Source organism: Epinephelus moara, chromosome 12, assembly GCF_006386435.1.
Source record: "Epinephelus moara isolate mb chromosome 12, YSFRI_EMoa_1.0, whole genome shotgun sequence".
In the NCBI taxonomy this organism is placed as follows: Eukaryota; Metazoa; Chordata; class Actinopteri; order Perciformes; family Serranidae; genus Epinephelus; species Epinephelus moara.
In genome coordinates this window covers 16,406,123-16,430,613 of record NC_065517.1, presented here as the reverse complement: position 1 = coordinate 16,430,613, position 24,491 = coordinate 16,406,123, and the positions used below count along the sequence as shown (strand labels likewise).

At 39.8% G+C, this 24,491-nt stretch overlaps 2 protein-coding genes across 3 annotated transcripts in view; one reads left to right on the top strand and one right to left on the bottom strand.

The window, feature by feature from the left end:
- Window positions 1-5,261: 5,261 nt before the first annotated feature.
- arv1 (ARV1 homolog, fatty acid homeostasis modulator) lies at window positions 5,262-11,986 on the bottom strand. Its single transcript, XM_050057917.1, has 5 exons — window positions 11,850-11,986; window positions 11,544-11,663; window positions 10,958-11,111; window positions 9,296-9,520; window positions 5,262-8,555 (listed from the first exon to the last, which is right to left on the bottom strand). Exons 1-5 carry the CDS (start codon window positions 11,943-11,945, stop codon window positions 8,428-8,430), a joined length of 723 nt encoding a protein of 240 aa, XP_049913874.1. The 5' UTR covers window positions 11,946-11,986; the 3' UTR covers window positions 5,262-8,427.
- Window positions 11,987-13,096: 1,110 nt separating this feature from the next.
- Window positions 13,097-24,491, top strand: part of ttc13 (tetratricopeptide repeat domain 13) — a 32,182-nt gene continuing 20,787 nt past the window's right edge. The window contains exons 1-8 of one of the 2 annotated variants that reach the window (XM_050057900.1): window positions 13,097-13,324; window positions 14,866-14,960; window positions 17,839-17,914; window positions 18,029-18,099; window positions 18,274-18,339; window positions 20,511-20,603; window positions 23,381-23,497; window positions 23,576-23,686. In XM_050057900.1, the coding sequence (XP_049913857.1) occupies window positions 13,156-13,324; window positions 14,866-14,960; window positions 17,839-17,914; window positions 18,029-18,099; window positions 18,274-18,339; window positions 20,511-20,603; window positions 23,381-23,497; window positions 23,576-23,686 (798 nt within the window). In that variant the 5' untranslated portion in view covers window positions 13,097-13,155. The remainder of the gene's footprint in view (window positions 13,325-14,865; window positions 14,961-17,838; window positions 17,915-18,028; window positions 18,100-18,273; window positions 18,340-20,510; window positions 20,604-23,380; window positions 23,498-23,575; window positions 23,687-24,491) is intronic. The other variant, XM_050057899.1, reaches the window with a different exon arrangement.

The window sequence follows — 24,491 nt, the reverse complement described above, 5'->3', positions numbered from 1 at the left end:
TTTTCATTTTAACCCACACCATGATCTTTTCCTGACCCTAACCAAGTGGTTTTTGTGCCTAAACCTAACCAGATCTTAACCACAGGGCATCATGATGATTTCGGAACGGACTTCGGACCAATGAGTTTAATATGGTCGGAACAATGGGATGTCGAACCAATGGGCAGTCGAACCAATGGGCAGTTCCCGTTGTTCAATGGACATTAAATTGTTTCAACCATATTTATATTCATGTTTAATGTGGCTCCTATAAAGGGTTTTACTTGTGTTGTTACAATTGCCACTGCACGTGGTGGCAAATGTAACATAACTTGTGTTTCAGTGAGTTTTGTAACTCTAACATTGCCCTTTAAAAACATACAGTGTCGGAGAGTAACTAGTTACAGTTACAAAATAAATGTATTTGTAATCTGTTAGTTATTGAGGAAAAAATAGGTCATTAAATTACAGTTACTAATCAAAATGTTGGTCCTTATAAAGGGATTACTAGCCTATATTCATTTGTAGAATATAACATTCATTCTGCTGCTTTGCATCTTCTCACCGTGAAGGAATGTTTTTTTTTGGCAGAGCCGATTTCCGGACGTTTTTTTAGTTTTATTGCCCAGTTTAAAAACATGCATTAGAAAAGTAATCAAAAACTACTTACATGTAATAAGTTGCATTACTTTCATAAGATGATTAAATAGTTACATTATTGTTATATCTTTAATTGGGTAACTTGTGATCTGTAACCTATTACATTTCAAAAGTAACCTCTCCAACACTGAAAATATATGATGAATGTTACCAAATAGAAAACAGATACACGTTACATACATAAAAATTGTATCCAAATTGTTCAAGAGGTTTTTTAGTCATGACATTAAAACCTAAAAATGTTAGAATTACCCCTGGTCTCAATTACCTCCTATACCAGCCGCAAATAAAGTGATGCTTACACATTAATGCATCAATAATCATAATCCAATTATATAATAAACATTATTCTAAAATGGGCTATTCTGTATTTGCATAATACTGAAAACCTGCGGCATTTTTACACTGTGGTATTTCTACTTTTACTTAACAGATCTGAGCACTTCTTCCATTACTGGGAATTTCATTAGTTTTGCAAGTACTAGATCATAAACCAAAATATTGGACAAATGGGCATTTTAACCTGATGATGGCACTACCTGAAGATGAAAAGTAATCACCAGTGTTATTACAATTCATCCTGATGTGAACATAAATGCCTCAGATGTTATGGTGATTTATTCAATAACTGTCGAGACATTTAACTCCAAACCACAAATGTGAAGCAAATGGTGGCACTAAGGTCAAACGAAATATGAAAGTTCATGGTAATCCATCCAATAGTTGATGAGATATTTCAGTATGGACCAACATCCACATGGCCATGTCTAAAGATGGATAACAGGGCTGAAAATGAGTGAAACATTAGACACAAAATACAAACTATCATCTTTCCTCCCTACCAACCCCAGTACAACTCTACCAGACACAGCTCCCTCAGCTCAAACTGCAGTCTTCTCCTCTCTGCTGCCCTACTTCTTCTCCTTCCTTTCTTTCTCCTGAATGCATCTCGCTCTGACCTGCATTTAAATGCACCGATCTGCATTTTGGTCTTGAGTATCTGCCATGCCGGAGCAGTTCCGGTTTAATTGATCATTACTGTGGCAGGATGTGACGGCTTTGATGTAGCAGCTCCTCATGCTGGGAGCTTCAGATGAATTACTGATGATGATAACACTGTTTACATTTTCATACTCCGACACTCTATTTAAATTCTCACAAACCTCCCTGTGAGACTGAAGAAATGGGTCACGCAGCAACCGTTTAAACTGCACATGTGTAGCATGTTTTCTGGTGGTTTGGTATCACTGCTTTGTGAATTTTGGGTTTCTCTGACCATCTTTAAAGATTTTAGAGTCAGAAGGTGTTTCTTAAAATGCAATAAACCAATTTAACAGTGAGTACGAACAGATGGCTATAAGGGCAGCCAACTTGGAGTATTTTAACAGCCTGCTGTGATTAACCACTCTTAACATGTACTTACAGGTAAATATTTATACTTTTTACTCCACTTTAAGTATCTGCAGCTATAGTTAATGATTACTTTGTACATTAAAATTAAAAGCCTATGAAGTGCTATAATCACTTCTTCTTGAAGAGCCCCAAAACATTTCAATCTTTAAATGGACATGAAAGCTTTCAATTCAAACTCAGGATACCACTGATATTGAAAAGTGAGTCAGTCAAACTGCACTGGAGTTGAACCACAGCAGAGCTGATGTCAAGTGAAATGACTACTCAACCCTGTATATCAGAAAACAAGTATTCATTTAAAGGCTTGATAAAAGGGCTTTGACATGCTCTCTCTGTATAAAGGCCTTCTCTGTGGTGCAGTGTGCATCATGTTGTCTTTCCCTCTCTCTGCTCTGCGCTCTGGTCTCGTGCTGCCCGTCTGAGCGTCTGTTGGGAGATTACAGCAGATTAACATAATCTTGACTGAGAGAGCAAATCCAAGGTGCGCATCACTCTCTCCGCAGGGAGGGATGGGACAGACTGTCACATCAGAGCTGAAGACAAGCACGAGCTGGCTTGTCTTTCACATTAACACATAGACTTCTTTTAAAATAGAGAACATTTGTTTTTTTTCCTGCCATACTAAAGCCTCCTTTGAATTAATTTCTGTTATATTGTGCTCCTTTCTCCTTTGTGTTGCTCTTTTTAGTCCATTGATCCCAGTGAGGCCAGTTCAGGACAGACCTGCTGTCTCTTTAACTAACAAATGACCACTGGTTAGTGTGCAGCGTATTTCCTGCTAATTAAATGGCTCATCATTTGAATATTTATACGCCCTTGTGCAGCTCTGTGTGCTGCTTCCTGCCGACATCAAGACTCAACTGCAGTGCAATGGCTTTGAATATGTTCTTCATAACTAGCTATGATGTAAGGGTTATTTTTTCTGTCTGTAGCTTGTGGTTATCAGTGAAATATCGCTTCATCAATTGATTGGATCACAATTTAATTTTACACAGATGTTTATGTCCCCCTCGTGATGAATTGTAATGATTTTTAATCTAGCGCCAACTACAAAAAAATCTTTATTTTATCACCAAATTGCTTCCCAAACTCCCAGCAGCCTCGGGTGTACCTTGTGTTTAGACCACTATTGGATTTCAGATTAACTTCTTTTAAAAACAAGTGAAAGACTTTCATGTTCACTACTGCCTTTAAGTGAAATTGTTGTCTCTGTATAGACTTTGTTATGATTTTGCCTGTATGTTAGCTGTATTTATTGTATGTAAAACACCTTAAATTGCCTCATTGTATGGAAGATGCTACTGTAAAACTTCAATTAAAAGTCTAGTCCCAATTAAACACCCGCTCCTTTCCACTAGCCTGGTATAGCTACACATTTTGACAAATAAAGGCCTGTCTCAATTAGAAACCTGGTCTGGTTCTTTGGATGTATAAAATCAGATTGTTGACTACCCACTTGAGCTAACATTAGTTAGTTGCTTAGATTGTGCATACACATATAAATGTTTTAAATGTTGTCAATACAGAGGTGCTACACACTGTTAGCTGAGTTGAGTTCATTTTACTGAAACCATGAGCATTAGAGAGGACCATAATTTATTCAGATTCACCGGCATGACGAAAAACAACTTTTTCTAAAGCTGTCGTTAATTCAGAATATGTGTCTATTTCAAGATTAGGTGGTAAATTATTCATATTCCTTTAGTCTGCGAGGGTCCGCCAATCAAAAGAATTAAAAGTGTTTTTCATAAAAATAATTTAAAGTAGGGAATATTGTTTTAAAAGGATAAAGTGGTGTTGTGTCGGTATGGTGGGTGCTGTTATCCTCAGGTACCACGAAACAAGTGTCATTACATAACACATAGTTGATATGTTATTTGAGGCCTGGCAAGTAATATTCATACTGGTTCAAATAAACAATTTGATTGTATCTCCCGTCTTTGCCGAGCAACAGTTTTGTGTAAAAGGAATTAAAGGCCTGTCTCAAATATAGGCCTGTTGAGTTCAGTGATTTAAGCAAATAATAGTTTTACGGTAAATGAATAAAGTTGCCTCGCCTCAGTGCTGGTAATGTGCTAGTGTTAGTAAATGTTAGCATGCTAGCAAGTAAAACTCAGATTAAGATGGTAGACATGAGCTTTATAAGAGCTAAACATCAGCATGTTGTCAGTGTTAGCATGGTAGCATTGTGACGTTATTAGCACAGAGCTGCTAGCACGGCTACATAAGACTCTTGGTAATGTTTTATTTATGGAAAAATACTTAGGAAGTATGTTGATTCATTAAATTCTGTCACCTCCCTCTCCTCAAATATACTTAATTATATATTTAGTATTAAAACAAGGAGCATGGATTATGATATTTGATGCATATTAGCCAACTGTTTTCACTTAATATAATGACGGATCATTAGATGCAAAATTACATCGTCTATGACCTCCAAATTGTACTTAAAATGACTTTTTCAATTTCAGTTTTCAGCCAAAGCAAAGCATTTGGTACTAGGAGGGCAAATTGACTTAAGGTTTGCTTTATCCGCCAGCTTCAGCTCGTTGGCTTCCACACTGGTCCAGACTGGTAAATGGCTGCGAGGTGACTGCTGTTACAGTAATCTGATTAGTCAGATTAAACCACTGCATGCCACAGTAATTGACCAACACTTTGCAGATTCCACATTTAGAAACTCCCTCTGGGGTTTGCTCACAAACACAGACTTTGACCTGGAGAATCAAACACAGTGTCAACAAGTTATACAGACAGAACAAGTGTTGATTCCACTTGTGTGCATCAGGTAAATAAATGTAAGATTAAAGAAGACAAGACAAATAAAAACGTTGCTGTCTGTGCACACAAGCCCTAATTTAACTGTTTTTTAATGGTGGAGCAACTGAGCTCCAAACTGGACCACTTTTTTTCAGCCTTTTCGGCCATGATTCTGCGAAAGATCCCCAAAAACACCAGTTAATCTCTGACCGAGTGACGTGTTCCTGTGTTAAAAGCTTAAAGTGATCCAGACCGTGTTGCTCCCCACAGACACTAGAGCACAGATCCACCCAGGGGTGAGGACACCTACGAAAACATTCCTCACCCGTGCGCTGTCTCCTCAACTATTCACTGGCCTGTAATAACATGTATCCATGTGCAGACGCAGCACACACACACACACACGTACACAGATGCACAAAACACATACAAATCCTTTGTTTAAATACAAATACTTTATTTTCCCTTGTCATACTTCTATATGACAGCTCAGTGAGCACATACTGCAACATTTACATACAGTGTGTTTCTTGCAGAACGTGGCGAACTCGCTCTGCAAGTTCATTTGACATAATCAATCACAGAAACATAAGCACCTGCCAAACGTCAGGGCTCATCTGTGACAGAAAGACACAGGTATTGTGACATTATTTCACTTGTAACAAATGCAGAAAGGACAGAGGTGTTATGATAGATGAAAAGTTAGGATTTGCTATAAATATCTCAGAGTACTTTGGACATTTTCTCTGATAGGAATCTTAATTTTTAACATGTGCAAAGACAAATATTCAGGTCCAGTGAGAAAAATATTTCTCTGTGAATCAAATGGTAGCTTCAGGTCATCTGACAATGTACCAAGGTATAGTTTTGAAACTAAAGCCCCAACAGCGTTAACTATCCATCACATTATCCGCCATCTCTAAGAGAATATCATCAGATCTGGTGGGGCGAGTCCTCTCTCAGCAGATGGTTTTGTTCAGAAAGAATTCAGCCTCGCCTCGTCACGTGTCCAACTTCTCAGCAGTTCTTAACAACGACACGACTCCTGCAAAGTCTCCCGAGGGTCGAGGCTAACTCAGCTTCCCCCTCCATACTGTAGGTAAGTGCAGTGGATAAATTCCCCTCATTCCACAGACTAACAGTCTGCTTGATTTACTGATTGAAAGTTGCTCTGTTTACAGACACACACATTCCAGGGACAGTGAGAGGTGGGTTTGTGAAGTTTACCCACATGTGGCATAATGATTACTGTGAATCAGATGTGTGGTGATAAAGGATTTCACTCAACATTCTTTGAACATTCTGCAACAAATCAATGTCTGACCCTGCTTTCATTTGCATTGGGAGAAAAACATACAGTAGAATTCATTTTGGTGATTCATGATCGCTTTGTCATGAGAACTGTCAAAGTCTTGAGCTGAAACCAACAGTTTTGATCATCAAATAATCATTTTAAGTCAATTACTGAGCAAAAATGTCAAATATTTTCTGGTTCCGACTTCTCAAGAAGACAGTTTTCACCCTTTTCTGAAATTCTATAGACTCAACATCCCATTAAAAACATTCAATCCATAGTTGAAGTCCAAAAACAAAACAGTGGTTACTCAGAGCAAAAATCTACTCCTGCTGACCCAAAACTTTAACATCTGCCGTCCCTCCTTTATCACACTGACATGTACATACAGTATGTAAGTATTCAGCATTGCAATAAATAGTGGTGAAAGTCAATTCTGTCTGCTTCATTTACCCACTTATCCCTATTTCACTCCCACAGCTTACCCTCTGTGTGTTTCTGTGTTTGTGTGAGTTAAGATAAGCATTTCACCAGCGAGCCAAAGAATGTAAAGCCTGTTGTCTGGGTCCTGTCCAAACAGAGAAGTAGTTATTGTCAAATTACGACCTCAGGGTTTGTGTTTGTGTCAATCTCACAGTGAGGCCCTGCGAAACCGTCGAGTTGGTGCAAGCTTCTGTTATCTCGATCATTCGGTGTGAGGTGGTCACAAAACGCAGTCCAAGCTGTCTTAAGTCAGTCTTTCTTTGTCTTAATGTTACGATGAAATCAAACATGGTTAATGTTATTCGAAGTTTTTAGTCTTGGCTCATGCAAATACTAAAGTTCAATGAAGTGACCATTGTCCACAACCAATAGCTGTGCTCTCTCCGGCACCAAACAGCAAACCATGTAGACAGTACACATGGAGGGTACTCGGCAGAAGCGCAAGAACGTAAACAAGTCTTGGTTCTCTTGGACTGTAAAAAAGGGAGGCGTAAGCAGTGGAGTTGTGGAGTGTCTGTCTTTTATCCCGCTTGTATCTGATCCACCAACCAGCACTTATTTTGGTGATAAATCTTAGTTCTTTTAAACAGTTTAAAACAAAATGGTGGAGCTAACCTACGGAAGCTGATGGCGAGTTGAGACAACAAAGTCCAAAATGTTAAGTTTTACCCAAATACAGTTTATCTTAATAGACTACATTGATGCTGAATTGACAAGAATACTGTTGACATATCCTCCTGAGACCCGAACTTTTGTTTGGTATGCATTTTTAATTCCTCCTAGCTATTTGGGATCAATAGGACCTGGTAAGTATAAAAACCTAAACACTGTCAATGATAACAAAGTCCCAGTGTCCTCAAGACAATAATAAAATCCCAATGTCTTCAAATGAGTACTTCCTAATTAACAGCGTCTTAGCTTGTTACTGTTGCTAAAATTGGTCAAATTTGTTGCCATATCAAACTACAAACATTATTAATTATAAATAAACACGTTTCAACCATAAAATGTGATCAGGTTTTGGACCATGGCTTTTTTTGTGTCGGGATCAGCTGCAGACTGACTTGGCAGAGATGGCTGCCATCTTGTTTTTACATAGATTGGTGTAATGTGCTCTTACTACCACTAGATGGCACAAAGAGCATCCACGAACGAGGACAACAGGTCTAAGTTAAGTAGAATCAAGTATAAGATCAAGTAAAGCCAAATGTGATGTTCTCATATGAGGACACAGGGTCTCAGGAGGATATGATGCCTTTTATCTTGTGTTTTTAGAATTATGTGTTTTTGCGGACATGTAAGAAATTGTTATTTTGTCATATTTTTTAAAGGGAGTTTGGCGTAGTATTTTCCACCCGGAACAGGACAGGAAATCTAGTTGTAGTCCTGCAAATAGTGACCCTAGAGGGTATATTTAAAAGTCTTTTCAAAGTCTTCTAGTGTATGAAAGGCACAGGTTAGATACAGGGATGTTCCCATGCTGTAGGTCCTCTCGGTAGGTCTGTCCTAATGAAGCAATTAAATCAAGTAAAATCTCACAGGAATCCTGAGCTCATTGTCTTTGAAAACAAAAGGAAAAACAATAGAAAGTCCACAGCCACGTCCTCAACGTCCCTCAAAAATGAAGATGAATCTTTTTCTCTACCGAGTACAAAAAAATAATGATAAAGTCTCTTCTGCTGCTGTCTGTCTCCAGCTCTGAGCAGCAGGAACACTTCAAAACATTCTTTATCTTCTCCGACACCATTTGTAGAGGGCTCATTAAAAACTGTCTCTCTCTGGCACAGGTTCCACGATCACTTGTTCATCCCTGAGATAACGGACATTTGTGTCATTCACTCAAATGTCAGCATGTCCTGGATGCTCCACGGGAGCTTTTTACAGGCCTGAGCCACGCAGGTCTCTGACAGCAGGCCGAAACACACGGCCATCAGCGACAGACGTCTGCTGCTATTGAGGATCACTGGGGAGGAGACGCAGGGGAGGGAGGAGGATGAGAACATAAGGATTACACACAATTTTTCCACGGACAGTTTTTGATTTCATGTTAGTAAAAGCACGTCTGAAAAATCTGGAGTCATGCAGAGAATTTGAAAACCTAAAACAGTCTGAACGTATCTCGTGAGAAGTTCAGTTTTTAACTTATCACCGAGCATCTTCCAGCCAACTGGTATGTGCAGTAGAAACAAGCAGCAATATAGTCACTGTCATTTGTTCTTTATGGATATGACGTATAGAAACTCCTCATCAGAGCAGCAGACCATAAATCACTTCACAAAATCTCATTGTTTGCGGCTCACAGGCGAGCTGCCAAATATAATAAGCAGATTTATGTTTACAGAGCTGCTGCTGCTGCTGAAGAAACGTGGGGTAGAACCTCTCTGTTATGTAATGTATTTGTTGTACGTGTGTGCAGGTTTATGTGGTGAGGAGCTCCAGGAGCACGGAGGATTTGTTTCAAACACAGACAGAGTTAGTTGCCACCTGCTGGTGCTTTAAAATGTTGTTGGAAGAATACCAATACTTCTTTGATGTGTCTCACAAGGTATAAGGGTCAACCCTGGGACAAAGTAATTCTTCAAATACAGTAATTTCTCTCTGGATTGAGGTGCATTAGAAAGCGTCCTGATGAATATATTTTTGGCATCTGCTTGTGATTAAGGTAAGTGAGAAAATGCCCTTAAAACAGATTTGTTCTCCTACCTCTGATAGCCTGTGAGTTTGAGGTGAGCACAAACATCTTGATGAGGCCCAGGCAGAGCGGAGAATAGTCGTGCTCCCAGATGACGGCGGGGATGAGGAGGACTTTGCCGTAGCAAGACAGCAGCAGGGCTCTGAGGAGCAGGCTGGGCTCCAGGGTCCCACCCTGCAGGCGACCCACCACCACCCAGAGGAACCACAGCACACCGCAGCAGAACACTGACTGCTCTACACCACCGACGGACAGACATGTCAGACACAGAGAGATGTATTTTCAACACAAAAGGTGTTACATACTGATGAAACTGTAGCCTCCTGTATGAATAAATATCAGCAAGATTCAGCCTGTATCAATGTTAGCCCTGAATTACCAATAAGAGCAACATTTAGGAGGTCTGTCATTTCTATTCTTTATCCCCTAGTGTGTTTGACTCCAGAGTAGCACTGAAATGATGAGTTGATTGATATAAAACTAATCAACAACCATTTTTAAATCAATCAAGTCATTTATGAAGCAAAAATCTCAACCATTCTCTGGTTCCAGCTTCTCAAATGATGAGGATTTGCTGCTTTTCTCTGTTTTATATAATTGTAAATAAAATATCTTAGACTTGGACTGTTGGTTGGCCAAAACAAGTTATTTAAAGACAACATTTTGGGCTCTGAAAACTAGATTAGTCATTAATCGAAGCCCTACTCCAAGGTAAATATAGTCTGGTTCCAGATCTCTGAACTGCTGCCTGCATTCCCACATTTGTTCAGCAATAAAAAAGTATAAAAATGCTGCATGGGTTACAAGTCAAAGTTTCTCATTCAAAACTCAAAACATATAACCTGAACCAGACTTTGACTTCTATTGTATTCATTTTAGAATATTTACATTTTTTCTTTGTAAATTTATGTTTAATATTTATGACTTTTGGCTTTTTTGAGCATTATGCACCACAACATGTATGTGAAAACCTGCTTGCAGGGGTGGAAGAAGTATTCAGATCTTTAACTTGAGTAAAAGCAGCAATACTGCAGTGTAAAATACTTTATTATGAGTAAAAGTCCTGCATTCAAAATCTTATTTAACTATAAGTACATAAGTATTAGCAACAAAATATCCATAAAGTACCAAAAGTAAAAGTACTCATTATGCAGAATGAGACACTTCAGAATAATATGTATTACATCACAAGATAGTAATTAGGGATGCATTAATGTGAACATCACGAATGTTGCAATCTGTAAAGGTGGAGCGTATTTTAATTACTTTATATCCTGATGGGTTGCTTCATCCATAATAATACATCTTAATTTATCAGCTGATTTATATTTTGTGTTATTAATATGAACCTGCAAAGTAACTTCAGTTTACTAAATAATTGTAGTGGAGTTTAAGTACAATACTGGCTTTCAAATTGCAGTGGAGCAGAAGTCTATGGTAGCATAAAATAGAAATACTCATGTAAAATACAAATACTTGCAAGTTGTACTTAAGTACAGTACTTGAGTAAATATACTTGGTTGAATTAAAACACTGACTGTGACCATCTATGTGTTCGCAGTAGATAGATGGCTCCAGTGCTCCATGTTAACACTCTAGAATACAATATAGCAGTGATAAAGATAGTAACATTATAACAGATGTATTAAGGAGCTGTGGTTCTATCATCTTACCGAGGGCGGCCAATCCAAACATGCGGTAGAACTCCCATTCCTTGGTGTACCTGATGATGTCAGCGGGGTCACTGCTCTGCTTGGAGCCGTGGAGCAGAGACCACCTGAGGTAAGCCTCACACAGCAGGCAGAACACACACAACTTCCAGTGGATCTGGAGAAGCAGAAAAGAAAATGTACAAACACACACATGAAGTATACTCGAACACAAGTGGTGGAAGATGTATGGAGATCCTTTACAATTTGTTTACATAGTGGAGTATAAGTATTAAGTGGCATAGAATGGAAATACTCAAGTTAGGTACAAGTACCTCGTACTTGTACTTAGGCATGGTACTTGAGGCAATCTACTTAGTCACATTTCACCACTGCTTAACACACATACCAATGACAGCATCTGTATGAACAACACCATGCATTAAGGAAGCAATCTATTTAATCCTGTGACATATTAAGTGGAGCATCATGTCACTTTGACAACTTATGTGTCCACCACAAGGCCTGTTATAATAACACAATACCCATTTTAGAATGATTTAATATTGTGCACATGTGAAAGGGGGTTAACATGATTGATGTTACTTACATTCAAGCTTGTGTTGAACAGAATGTGTCTGAACGCCTGCGTCTTACACAGAATGGCATCAATCAGGATGATAACTGGGTCATATTCAATGTACTTGTCCACCGGCTTCTGGCACGACTCCTGGACACACACACACACACACACACACACACACACACACACACACACACACACACACACACACACGGTGTTAGTTTTAGAAAAAAGTAATAACATCTCTACATTAGCTGTTACATGTTAGCTAGCATCTTCATCATGAACAGTAAACCAAACAACTCTAATACAAGTTGTCAGCAGTAAACTCACACATATGGTTATCTTCAGGATGCCGTTACTGTAATCCCGGTGTAACTCCGTTGCTTTTTCGTTACATTCAACACACCTAAACTCATCTTTCCCCATTATTCGCCCTGTCAACTGCTCACAACAACACTCAGCTAGCATCTGACTCAATGATAGCGGAAGTGAAAAGGTTCCAGACAGCTGCGCCTTCAAAATAAAAGTGCAGATTAATGCAACGAAGTACGTCAAGCCCTGTACTGTAGTACAGGTTTAATGTGCTTGTGATTTACTTGAATAATTCCTTTGTAGGCTACTTTATACTCCTACTCCACCACACTACTCCTCTGAGAGAAAAAATGTTGCACTTTTTACTCTATATACTATTTTAAAAGAGTTGGTGACAGATTACTTTGCAAATTAAGATTATTGATACAGAGCACAGTGATCTGTTTCATGTTATTAGCCAACGTATCTGATTAATTCTACCTGTCATGCAGCAACATATCGACCATATCACATTTGTAAAAATAAATAAATAAAAAGATTCTCCTTTTTTTGTTCCCTTTTTTATTGCTTCATGTAAGAGTAGTAATGTGCTTAACTCCCAGGAGAACATAATCGCCATTATTTAATAATAATAATAATAATAATAATAATAATGATAGGGAGACACTCATCTTGACTTTATTACATAATCATTATTATCGTCATTATTTAACTATTGGTATGAGTGGCATCAGGGTAAAGGTGGGATTAGTTTTAATAGACTATTCTCTACTATACTCTATTTATCCCCCCCTCCTCCCATCCTTGCATCCTTTTTCTCCTCAACTCCCCACCAGCACCCCGTTAAAAAAGCTCAGTGAAGCCAAATTAAAAAAAAAAAAGGACAAGACTAGTGTGTATTGTTATGTCTTTAAGTTATGTGACAAAGAAGACCTTAATCTATCATCTGTTTTTTTTTTTTTTTTTTAAAAGATACATTTTAAAGAAAATATGAAGAACAATCAATTTTTGGGAGAAATGTTGCTACATAACAGGAATGGCTATTATAATTATTAATGTTATTTTTATTAGTCGTTGTAGTAAAGCTGAAAGTTGTGTAAATCAGTTTTTTTTTATTTGAAAGTTATAACGGAAACACTTTTTAATTTGTTCTGACCGCGTGTTATAGTATTCTGGGAAATGTAGTTCAATCGGTCTTCTCTGGCTGCGGCGCTCTAACTCGTCTTCTTCTTCTTCTTCGCCTCCCAGAGACTCGCGCGTGAGGGGGGCGTGTTCGTTGAACTGCAGCAGCTTCCGCTCTCTGGCGTCACACATGTAGCACAACATGGCCCCTGCCAGCCGGGCTGTTGTTGTGGTAGCGCTCTCACTGCTCTACCTGTGTCGGGCAATCTTCTCCTCCGAGTATTTCTCCACTCTGACTTTGTTCAACAATGAGCTCCACAAGCAGGGATGCAGCTCGCTGTCCGAGTGGGAAGAGTACGCGGCTGACTGCGGTAAAAGTCTCTCTCTTTCTCTGTTACTTTGCCACGTCCTCCCCGGTTCAACTGTCACTGTTGAACCGCTCGCGAGCTAACGTTAAGCTAATAACAACAAGCAGTGACAGCCCGGAGGAGATAACTGAGATAAGCTGTGGCTCTTTACTGCCGCGGAGGGTAAATGAGATTTAAAACCAAAGGTAAACGAAGGAGAGGAGCAGCCCGGGAGTGAGAGTGTACTGATGTGGACATAACAGGAACCAAACTTAACGAAAAACTCTCTTACAAACTGCATGTTGTAGCTTACCTCACGAGACTAACACCAAACTCCATTCAAAATATACTAAATTTTGTTTTTAACTTGCTCCACAGCAAAATTGCTTATTTAACTGAGCAAAACTAAAATGTTTTTGTGATGGTAGTTAGCTTCTGTTAAATTCTGCTTACAACTGATGCACCCAGCTGTCAAGCTTTTATTTCAAACCTCAGCTTTTGGGACACACTGTCCCCACTGTGTATGGATGGATAGGACATTTTACTGTTACAGCAACTTAGAGCAAAAAATACAAATATGGGCAACAAAATGTACAACAATGAGCAAAAAGCTATACAACACTTACAGACAGTAACTTAAATTAAAAATGGATTTGACTGTATTTCTATATACATACGTGAGGTGGACACAATGCACATAGCTCCAAATTAAACTCAAAAGTTGTACTGCAGTCCAGGGTGAATTTGTTTATTCAAGTGTGTCAGGGGGAAGTGTGAGGCTTCACCTCCTGACACAGCAGGGACTGGTTGTACAGGGAGGTGGCATGGTGTTTCAGTGGTGGAGGACTAATAGTAGTGGCAGGTGAACTGGTCATACAAGCTGACACTCTGCTGCTTGACTCAATGCACGTGTCCTGAAGTGATGAGATATTCTGGGTGTATTGTGAAATAAAGCACCATAGCAGCGTTCTTGCATGTTTTAGCCCAAGCTTAATATAAGTAAAATGCAGTTAAGTTGTCAAGTTAATTGAAAAAAACATGGGAAATACTAACCAAAATTATGAATTTAAGCAATACACTTTTAAAATCTGTGCCGGAAATTCACTGTACTTCAAAATCAAGTATGTTTTATACAAACTTGACACGTTGTGAGTCACTTGAGGTCATTTCAGCATGGACTCGTGACCCACCACTTGGGAACCACTGCTCTATAGGATGATCAAAATGCTTTTTAAATGCTCAAACACTGTAATGAAAGCACTGGACAGGGCCAGGACAAAGACTCCAACAGCATTTGAATCAAATCAATTAGCTATTGTTAGCGCAGAACTAGGTGGAGTCCCTCAAACAACATTGCTGACATGCCATGAGTGGTGTCAGCTCTGCTTCACATCTCAGGCATTTCTTCTTGGACATATAGGGCGGTTTAAATGTAACTTGAAAGACTTAGCAGGATGGGAATCTGTGAAAATTTTAAATGAGAAATGTATTCACATATGCATAATGGTCACATAGATATTAACCATTGTGCTTACAATAAATGCTCAGAATATTTGTCTTTTCAGAGTCCTCAATTTTACAGTTGGAGGACCCAGACTGTGAGGAGGGAAGCAACCCGCCCTGCGAGTCAGTCTTCTCACTTAACGCAGAGAAGATCCTGGTGAGTCCTCACACTTACACACACACACACACACACACACAGCCACACACTTATCAGATCGAGAACAGCCACGGTCTGTAACTGTTTCTTTTAGAAAAAAAAGTTGTGGTCTCTAGTCGAGTCTTAGCAGCTTTCTTGTTTTTCTAAAACAGCACAACACGGCGCTATGTGCTAAATATCTGCGTGGCATGTTGTGAATCAATTGAAAAACCCTGCATTATCTTTCTGCTGTTGCTTTTTCATGATTAATTTATCGATGAAACATCACACTGTGGTCATGTTTTAGTAAGATACACATGCCTTGATTTGTGGTTTGACATTTTGAGCCAAATGAGTGACAGTTATGACTCACAGAGTCTCTTTGATACTGAAAAACATAAAATAACTTACAGAAAAACAGCAAGAGACTTACTGCATGTTTATTAAAAAGATAAATAAGCATATTGATTTCGTACCAAGCTAAAAAGAATCAACAACCTCTTCTTCTTGAGAGTTTTAAGTCTGTTGCACATATAACATCCAACAGTAGCCTCCGCTGTTATTTCGCCTCACTGTTCTAAATAAAAGGTACAATCAGGCAATGTGGGGACAGCGTTGTCTCGCCTTTAAGCCGGCAGCAGAGGTAGTAAAAACGTTTACTCGACGACTGTGTAAAAGGGATAGCTGGCAGGATGGGACAAGTGTGACGTTGTGATGACATGTTTAAAAGTGGCAGTTAGCAGCTAACTCAAAGAAAAAAACAACAACTGAAAATGTCTTCCAATCGGGGAGACAATGAGGTCCGGGGGCTCCTTACCCTTTGAGCAGAGGACGAGATCAACTGCCATATAACAGGGACTGTAAATGAGTGTTATTGCCATGTTATGTCATTGTTATTAGCCCCTTTTACACTGCCAGATTTTCCGCAAATGTTGGGCCGTTTTGCCGGCAAGCTGCGAGCGTTTAGACACACAGAGCCGGATTGGCGAGTTGATCTGAGGTGCCCAATTTTCCGCCTCGTAGGGCAGACATATTGGCGGAGCCCTTTTAGTTTAAACAGACCGAGGCGGCCTTCCGCAACGGGAGGGGCTGTTGGAGACTTGTGGGAGGAGCTGTTGATGACGCCGCACATGTGACCCACTGGCGGTGGATAAACAGGAAACAGCTGATAGCAGGAATTAGTGAGCAGCTAGTAGCAAGAGGGAAACGCAAACCTGACAGACACTGTAAAGATGAGCAACTGGGGAGACAAGGGATTATGCGCCCTCCTTGTCCTTGCAAACGGAGAGGCCATTAACTGTCAAATGACGGGGACAGTGAAGAACGGGCCAACTTACGAGAGAAAGCACAGAGCTCCCGAAGGTCTGACCAGCTGTGGCTTCCCTCCCACGTCACTGTTTATGTCACACACTGAGCTACACGTTTTGTGGCCCCCATTGCCCCGAAAAAGGTACATTCTGTATAAACAAAAGTAGGTAGGCGGCATTTTGCCGCACTCCCCGATTTTGTTTTTATACTGCCAATGCTGAAAAAAGACTGATTGGGCTTTCCTGCAAATTTGCACAACTCCTATCTAAAAAGGGCAATTGGCTGATGCTCTTTGTCAGTCGTGTCAGACTTCTCCAGTTTTCTAGCATGCTGGATATCCAGTCCCAGTCGCAGATGAGGGGGCGACTCGTAGGCCTGTTCACACATGAGGACTTGTCGTGGCAGACGATCTGCCGACTCACCTCCGACCCAAGGTGGCTCTCAAGATCCTCTGCGACGTCAAAATCGGGGTGAAAATCGTGTAATGTGAACTAGGCTTTACATGTCACACTTGTCACGCCTCTTTTGCCTCTGTAATGGAGTCATGCTGTCTAAAATCACACACTGGAGCAATGTTATGCTGGCGTCCTTTTGTTCTGTATAAAAAGGAAAAGCTTGAGTAATGAAAGGTCTTTGTTGCGGCCCTGTTGCAGGATCACTGTGTGAAAAGGGTTAAAGATGTCAGAGTGTACTGACCACACCCTGACTACACATTTGTATCACTGCTGCAAGGTGAGAGGCTCTGGAGGTCATCAGGGTGAAGACTCTGAGCTTGTGTTTCAAATTCAGACCACTGCAGCCTGACAAGTGTAAGAAAAACTGGAATACACACATCTGAGCGTTCAAGAAAATATCTGCCGCGGAGGGTAGAGACGAGAAAAACAGACCTCCACCTTTTGACCACACGCCAGCAGCAGCTGCTTCTGTTCCTTGTTATGCGAGGCAATCCGATGGTATGAATGTAGCAAGCATTTGTCTTGTCAGTTGTCTTGTTGCTGTTTTGGAAGCCCAAAATGCTGCCACAGCAACATTTGCATGCTGTCAAATTTGCATCCCGTAATGGTGTTTGTCACGCTGCCTTTCTCCATTCGGGATTACACGGTAAACACAATGTGACACATTGAGAAGGAGAGAGAAATATAGCCCATTGATGCGACACACAGAATATTTATTGCTACACAAGAAGTGGCTTTGCAGTGGTGAACGTCCTTGACATTTGAAAGGATTGTATTCTCTGTTCTCAGGGGATTAATTTCTCAGTGTAACCTTGAGAGATGCTGGAAAGCTAAATTAGAAATCCCGTTTAACTTGCCAAAAATGTTCTTGATAAAGGTTTTAATTTACTTTTTTCAGCTTTATGAATGAATTTAATTTGCTTTTCTTATGTAGAAAAGTGTTTTTAACTTTTCCACCTTTGAGACTCTCAGTGTTATTCTGTGTTTCTGTAACTGCCTTCACACAGGAAACCTTTGCTCTATTTTTTTTTTTTAACAAGCTTTGCATGTCAAATCCGTCTCTTGATGTGTGTGGGTTGTTTGTTTTTTTTAACCTATATGTGTTGTTGACCTTGTCTTGTTTCCATCTCTCACAGAACCAGGCCAAGTTGTTTATAGAGCAGAAAAAAATCCCCTTCCCTGTAGATAACCACAACACAAACGAAGAACTCGGTAAGTTTGCATGTTGTTATAAATACTAAAAACTTTATTTATGCTAAACGGATTGACATGATTTTTCCGTGACGTTTTCACAGTTATTCACCACCATTTGTTCTGTTGTTGCAGCTATAGGCTACGTTCTGATAGGCAACGGCCTTTATGATGAAGCCATCAAACACTTCTCACTCTTATTACAGGTGTGTTTGCAGCTGGAGTAGCAGATAATTCACTCTTAATACGTGTTTTAGTATTCAAGCACTTTGATATATTGTCACCTGCTACATCTCTTCAACCTAGAATGAAAACACAACTTCTTTTCTTTGTGTTGAAGCCAAAAATATTTTCCTGACGGGTTATGTCTTTGATTAAAGGGCGACCCAGAGCTGGTCAGTGCCATCTATGGGAGAGGGATAGCTTATGGAAAGAAAAGTCTACAGGTGAGTGATAGACGTGGAATACAGCTGCTCTGTTTGGCCTTAATTACACACCAGTTTCCTTCTTTATATTTTTATTCTGTGTTTATTTTCTTTTATTTCCCTCTGTTTGGGAATTGACCCTTTGCTAAGCCCCGCCCCTTTGTGATGGACCGACAAGCTGTCAGAGTAAGCATGGAGCCCACACTGTAACTAACTGCACTCCCTGAAGAAATATTATCATATTTTTGGACAAATGAAAGAGTGATTCCAGAGAGAAGCAGACAGAGGGGTCTACAGTCTGTGTTTGAAGGATATATCCAGGATGTCAAACTGACTCAGCAGCAACAACAGGTTAAAAAGACAAAGATAGTTAGAAGCTAAAGCCGAACTATAGGCTACAGATCACAGTGTAAAAGTGAACCACCACATCACTGCTGATCGCCACACAAGACAATGAATATAAAGGGAAACTTTGCTGATATTGAACCAGCTGTGTGGCATCGCAGTGTGTGCAGATGAACACTGTTTGGCTTCACCCCCGTGCTGCTGCCAGCACCCGGACCTCTGCCGCTGGACGGGCAGGGATCTCCAGGGGAAGTCAAACAATGTTCATCTGTGCACACTGTGATGACACACAGCTGGTTCAATATCAGCAAAGTTTCCCTGCTTCCCTTCACTGGTTCCTGTACAGCAGGGTCGGTCTTTATTCACTGTTATAATCGTTAAAAAGCAAAAGCAGCATGTGTATACATTCAGTAGGCTATATCTCCAGTAGCTAGCTAGCTAACCCTACACTTTTCAGGGTTTGATTTTGGTTGTGGAACAGGGAAATCTTTGCATTAGAGTCGATGGAGCACAGCTGTGTTGTTGTCGGACCCTGGTCATTAAATTGTCATCAGTTCAGAGCATTTAAAAACCAAATAATCAGGTTACGGCCCCCCCCCCCCCAAAATGACCATTTCTATGTCAAATACTCACCCCATGTTACATTGAATTTTAAAGAACAGTTTTTCTCTCATGACTCTGGTGGATGAAGAATCCAAAAACGCAGAAAGTTCTGATGAATTAAAGTCATAGGGGACCATGTTTAACAACAGAAACGGCATCAGTACTTTAGGTAATTGTGTGACTTCAGTGATTGTGAGCTAACAATTTAAAACAAGTTACAAACAAACTACTGATTGAGGCAGCGGTAGACCAGCAGCTCCTGTGTCAAGTGAGGTAAAATTACTGTTTTTGATAGTGGAGTCTGGCTTTGAAGAGAGCATCAATAAGTTCCACTTTCCATTCAGTTGCCTGTTAGGCTTTGGGATGCCTTGGGAGGCTTGGATAATACTGCACGAGTTGTTTGAGAGCTTCTAAACGGATGTTTTGAGATAGTTTTGCTGTTGTTAAACACGGACACCCTTTAAACAGTATTCGCCATTTTTTGGATTCCTCATTCGCTGTGAAGGCATGTGAGAAAAACGGTTTTCTTCACAGCTTTAATCTAACACAGGTGCCCAATTGATATACAAATGGTCATTTAGGGGGTGAAGTTTTCCTTTAAGTTATCATTATTGCTTACATTAAGATATGAAGGGTTTCTTTGCAAAATAAAAAGCTTGGGAGAAATGTTGCTGCTCAAATATTTATGATATGAGAAACACTCACCATTCAGAACTGTGCCGTAGCTGGAGTCAAGGTCTGCAGATTATTCACTGCAGATGACTCATACTTTACATTATAAGTCACAAAATTCTCTCTGTGTTTTCCCCAGTGACCAACTTCCTTTATTTGCATCTTAGTTTAATTGGTATACTGCTGTTCACGTTTAGTTTTGTGCCAAATTGTTCCCTAAATTTAATTTAAAACAATAGCACACACTGGTGTTTGGCAGCACAGGGAGTTGTTGTCTCTATGTATTTTTTGGATGCCTTCAGTTTTGTTTGTCTCAAAAGTAAGAGGCGTCCTGGATTTTTGGTGACAGCAGCAGTTTCAGGTGAACGCAGAATGACTCAGTGTGTCATTCAATGAATGCAAATTCAATCTGCCAGGACTCTGCGGTTATGAGAGTGTGCCCTGCAGGAAAAACTCTGGACAGCAGTTTTTTGTGTGTGGGTGTGTGGCTCTGCTTCCAGTTTTGTTCACTATATATTAAGGTTTATGTCAACAAAATGTAACTGCCTCCCCTTCCTGTGTGTCCATGCCAGGACATAAAGAATGCTGACTTGGCGTTGTACGAGCTCAACAGAGTCATCACCCTGGAGCCTAACTGGCCAGAGGTCTACGAGCAGAGAGCAGAGGTGAGGCCCAATCCTGGATAGAGAGTGGTGAAAAGAGGGAGTAACTCGTTTGTATGATTTGACCCCTGAAGCTCTTTCAGAAGTATGAAAAAGTAGGTTTTTAGAGGAGATTTCAAATACTTAGACACTGCACCCATTGGCAATAACAAAAATAATTTAGCTGATTACATTTTGATGCTAGTCTGATCAGCGAAGCATCACTAGCTTATTGATGCGATGCGATTTGCACAGCTTATTTCTGCTGCAGTCAGCTGTAGTGTGGCTAAAAAGAAGGAAACACAGCATGTTATTATTAAACATATTCCTAGATTGCATACAGACGTGAAAGAAGAGCAGAAGGAGGCAGACACAGTCGAAGGCGGTGTATGAGATGTTCAATTGCAATATGGCATATCAGTGTAGCTTAAAATTGGAGAAACTCAATAAGCTGTGAAATATATCAGTGTTAATTTAACCATGTACCCAGGAGCAGAAGACACAATAAAGAGTGTACAGAAAAATACACATTGTTATGAAGTATAAATACAGTTGTCAAGTAACGTACACTGTGTAGTTGTGTTCAGCCAGTAATCTTCAGACACACAAGCGATCCTGAAGTCACATGAGCTTATACTGAGTGTTAGGAGAATCACGCTGCCAGTTTGTAACAAGGTTTCACTCTGAGTGTTTTTTTTAATGTGCCGTTTCCTCTTTGTGAGCCGTATGCCACTTTAATACCTCTCCGGTTTAATCAGTCTGACTTGCAAGTCACACATAAGCAGTGTTGGGCAAGTTACTGAAAATTGGTGTTAAGTTACAGGTACTTCTCTCAAAAATAATTGAATTACTTGACTAATTACTGCATATAAAAGTAATAAATTACTCAGGAAAGTAACTTAAATATCTGCTTCAGTTCTCTATAAATCACAGTATATTATTTTAGTGTTGCCATGCAGCATTGTGAGACGAGACGACTGTCAAGTTTTATTTATGATTGTACCCATTATCACTATGATGTAAAGTAAGTAGCTGAACAATAAAACACAATAGATATGTTTTGATAGGTGTATTTATTGTAGCTGCCACTGGCCTCCAAATCAAGCAACACAAGTCAATTTTTAATGCTCTTGGCAGAGTAAAATGAAATAAGTATTTCTCAGACAAGTTTCTTATCACAATAGGCATAATGAAATAAGTGATAAAAAGCATAAACACACAGAGATTATCCTTTATATTGTAAATATTAATATTATATTAACCTCAACAGTAAGAAGATCTTGCACAGAGACAACACTTCTATAGCCTTAATTTGTCCTTGATCTCAAGGAGGAAAAAATAATGTCCGTATTTTCAGGACGGAAAGCTTACATTGCCTGAAGTGTCGGTCATTGTGTGCAGTGACAGTCCAATGCTGACTGTCTTATTGATTGACTCACGGCATTTATTATGCCTCTGTAAGGTCGTGTGACGCACCAAGTTGTATGGAGACTTCTTCAGTCAAACGATACCTGCATCTGATCCTTTTTGCACACAGAACCAGCAAAAATATCTATGTTTCTGGTTGTGCTCTGAGATAATCTCCACAAGTGTTCTTTGATTTAATGGTGCATGTGATCGGCCCACTACCACAGCAGCTTCAACCCATGCAGTCTGTCGTGTGGTGAAGACGAGCACAATGTGTTTGATGGGGTTAGCAGGTCAACGTGCCAAGATGCCACCAAGATGTTCGAAAGTGTGGTGGCATTTTACACACAGTTAGTACTTTCATCCACATAATGGTATTGAATGTCATAGGGGAAAAAATTTAATGAATGAAGTATTCTATTGGTATCAATATAGCTTTAAGGGTACTGGTAGCTTGATGTTTATAAATGATCCCCAGCCCTAGTCCAGTGGCATCCTGAGTAACGCTAACTTATTTATAACTTAAAGAAACATTGTATGCAATAGTCCACCTTCCACCTTCTCTTTCCCGACCTCTGTCCCTCAAACACACACACACACACACACGGAAGACAAGAGGGGCTGAATGCCACTCACCTGACCAGCACATTATCATGGTTGACGTTAGATCATAACCAGGTAAATATCTGGGGAATAAGCTGCGTTTGTCTGCGATGATCAAGACAAAAGTAACAAATAACGAGCCCATTTACATTTCAGTAACTGTAATTGCATTATTTATTTAAAAAAGTAACTTACATGTCAGGTTACCACCAAATGTAGTGGAATTACAGTCCAACACCGCACGTAAGTACACAACCCTGTCTTCATTCTGACTTAGACTGAATGTCACTTATTATTTAGTGCCATCACATTTTTATTAGTCTCATTAAGAACACACATTAGAACGATTTAACAACATTGTGCAACCCAAAGGCCAAATCAGTCTCATTCTTTAAGATGCTATCTGTTATTTTTTAAAACAATAATGTTTACATTTACTCTGAAAGTGTTCACCCCACCTTTTCCTGCAGAACAACAGTCAACCTCTATAAGAGGAAATCCTGCACGGCAAAAAATGACCCAGAAATAGAGGATCACGGGCAACATGTTTACACCTTTTTCTGGTTTCTTTTGCTGTGCATCAGTCTGAATTTCTAAAAGAAAACACAAAAACAAAACTTATTTTCAGCTGATTTGATCATTGATCATTTTTCTAAGTGGCAGGAAAAGCAGTGTTGTAGCAAATAAAATAATAAGAAGAACCACATGAAAAGACATGATTTTCAGGATTTTTAGTTATTGAACATGTTCTTAGGCTTTATCTTTCTATTTTTGTGTTTGTGTATATGTAGATCCTGTCTCCTCTGGGTCGTATCAGTGAAGCCCTGAGCGATCTGACCAAAGCCATCCAGCTGCAGCCCTCAGCCCGTCTCTACAGACACAGAGGAACACTGCTCTTCATTTCAGAGGTTTGATTATCAAATGTTCTGCTCATGCACGCCTTTTAATGCATCTGTGTGCTGATCTGTGCTTTGCTTTCTCACCAGGACTATGTGGCAGCTATGGAAGACTTCCAACAGTCTTTAGAGCTGAAGAAGAATCAGCCTATCGCCATGCTGTATAAAGGCCTCACCTTCTTCCACAGAGGCATGCTCAAGGTAACCAGCTCACTGGCACCTAATATTTAGTCTGTTTTTTATTCATTTTGTATAGCCATATAAACAGTGAAGTAGGAATATTGTCTTTTCGGCATAAGGACAAAACCAGAAATAATTTGTGCATGTAAATATTGTCATTTAAAATATGCTTACAACATGCAGAATTTAGGCATGAGTGAAAGCTCGCTTTAGAATTTACATGCATGTAATCACATATGAGCAGCTGCAGAGTAGTAGTAGAGTAATCTGCTGTGTGTGGGTTGATTTTAAGTTTTCAGAGGTGACCACATCAGACTGAGAGTGTTCTGAGCGGACTTCTCGTCAGAGAGAGGTTGCTTTGTTTCACACAAGAGTTTCCTGTGTCTGTGTGCTGTGGAGGCAGTCGGCCTAATGTCATAAGAGACCTCAAAAACCCTTCAGGGTGTCATTTCACACATTAAAGGCTCTACTTTAGACGTGCAGTGCTCTTGTTAAGTAGACTGATGACAAAAGCAGAGGGTTCCCTGAGTGCTGGGTATGCCAGCTAAATGGTTGACTGCTTATCTTTGTCTGTGTGGTGATTCATTTGATGAAAAATACTTTTTGTAGTCACTGCAGCAGCTCAGAAAAATCAAAAGCAATTACTCTATTCACTGAAAGGAAAGGAAAAATTCTGAATGTCTCTAATTCTGGCTTTAAAAGATGAAACCTCTCGATAAAAGATCTTAAGGAGGACCTGTCAGGTGTGTACTTGTATTTAGGGTTTCCACTAGAACATGTTTACATGCCATAAAGGTCAAAAAACACTTTATTTTCCTCGCACTGT

Excerpts from the sequence above, each read along its gene's own strand:
- arv1 (XM_050057917.1), bottom strand. The coding sequence starts at position 11,945 with ATGGGGAAAGATGAGTTTAGGTGTGTTGAATGTAACGAAAAAGCAACG. Across the intron at positions 11,664-11,849 it reads TCCTGAAGATAACCATATGT|GAGTCGTGCCAGAAGCCGGT; the intron begins GTGAGTTTACTG and ends GTGTGTGTCCAG. Across the intron at positions 9,521-10,957 it reads GTTTGGATTGGCCGCCCTCG|AGCAGTCAGTGTTCTGCTGC; the intron begins GTAAGATGATAG and ends TCGGTGGTGTAG.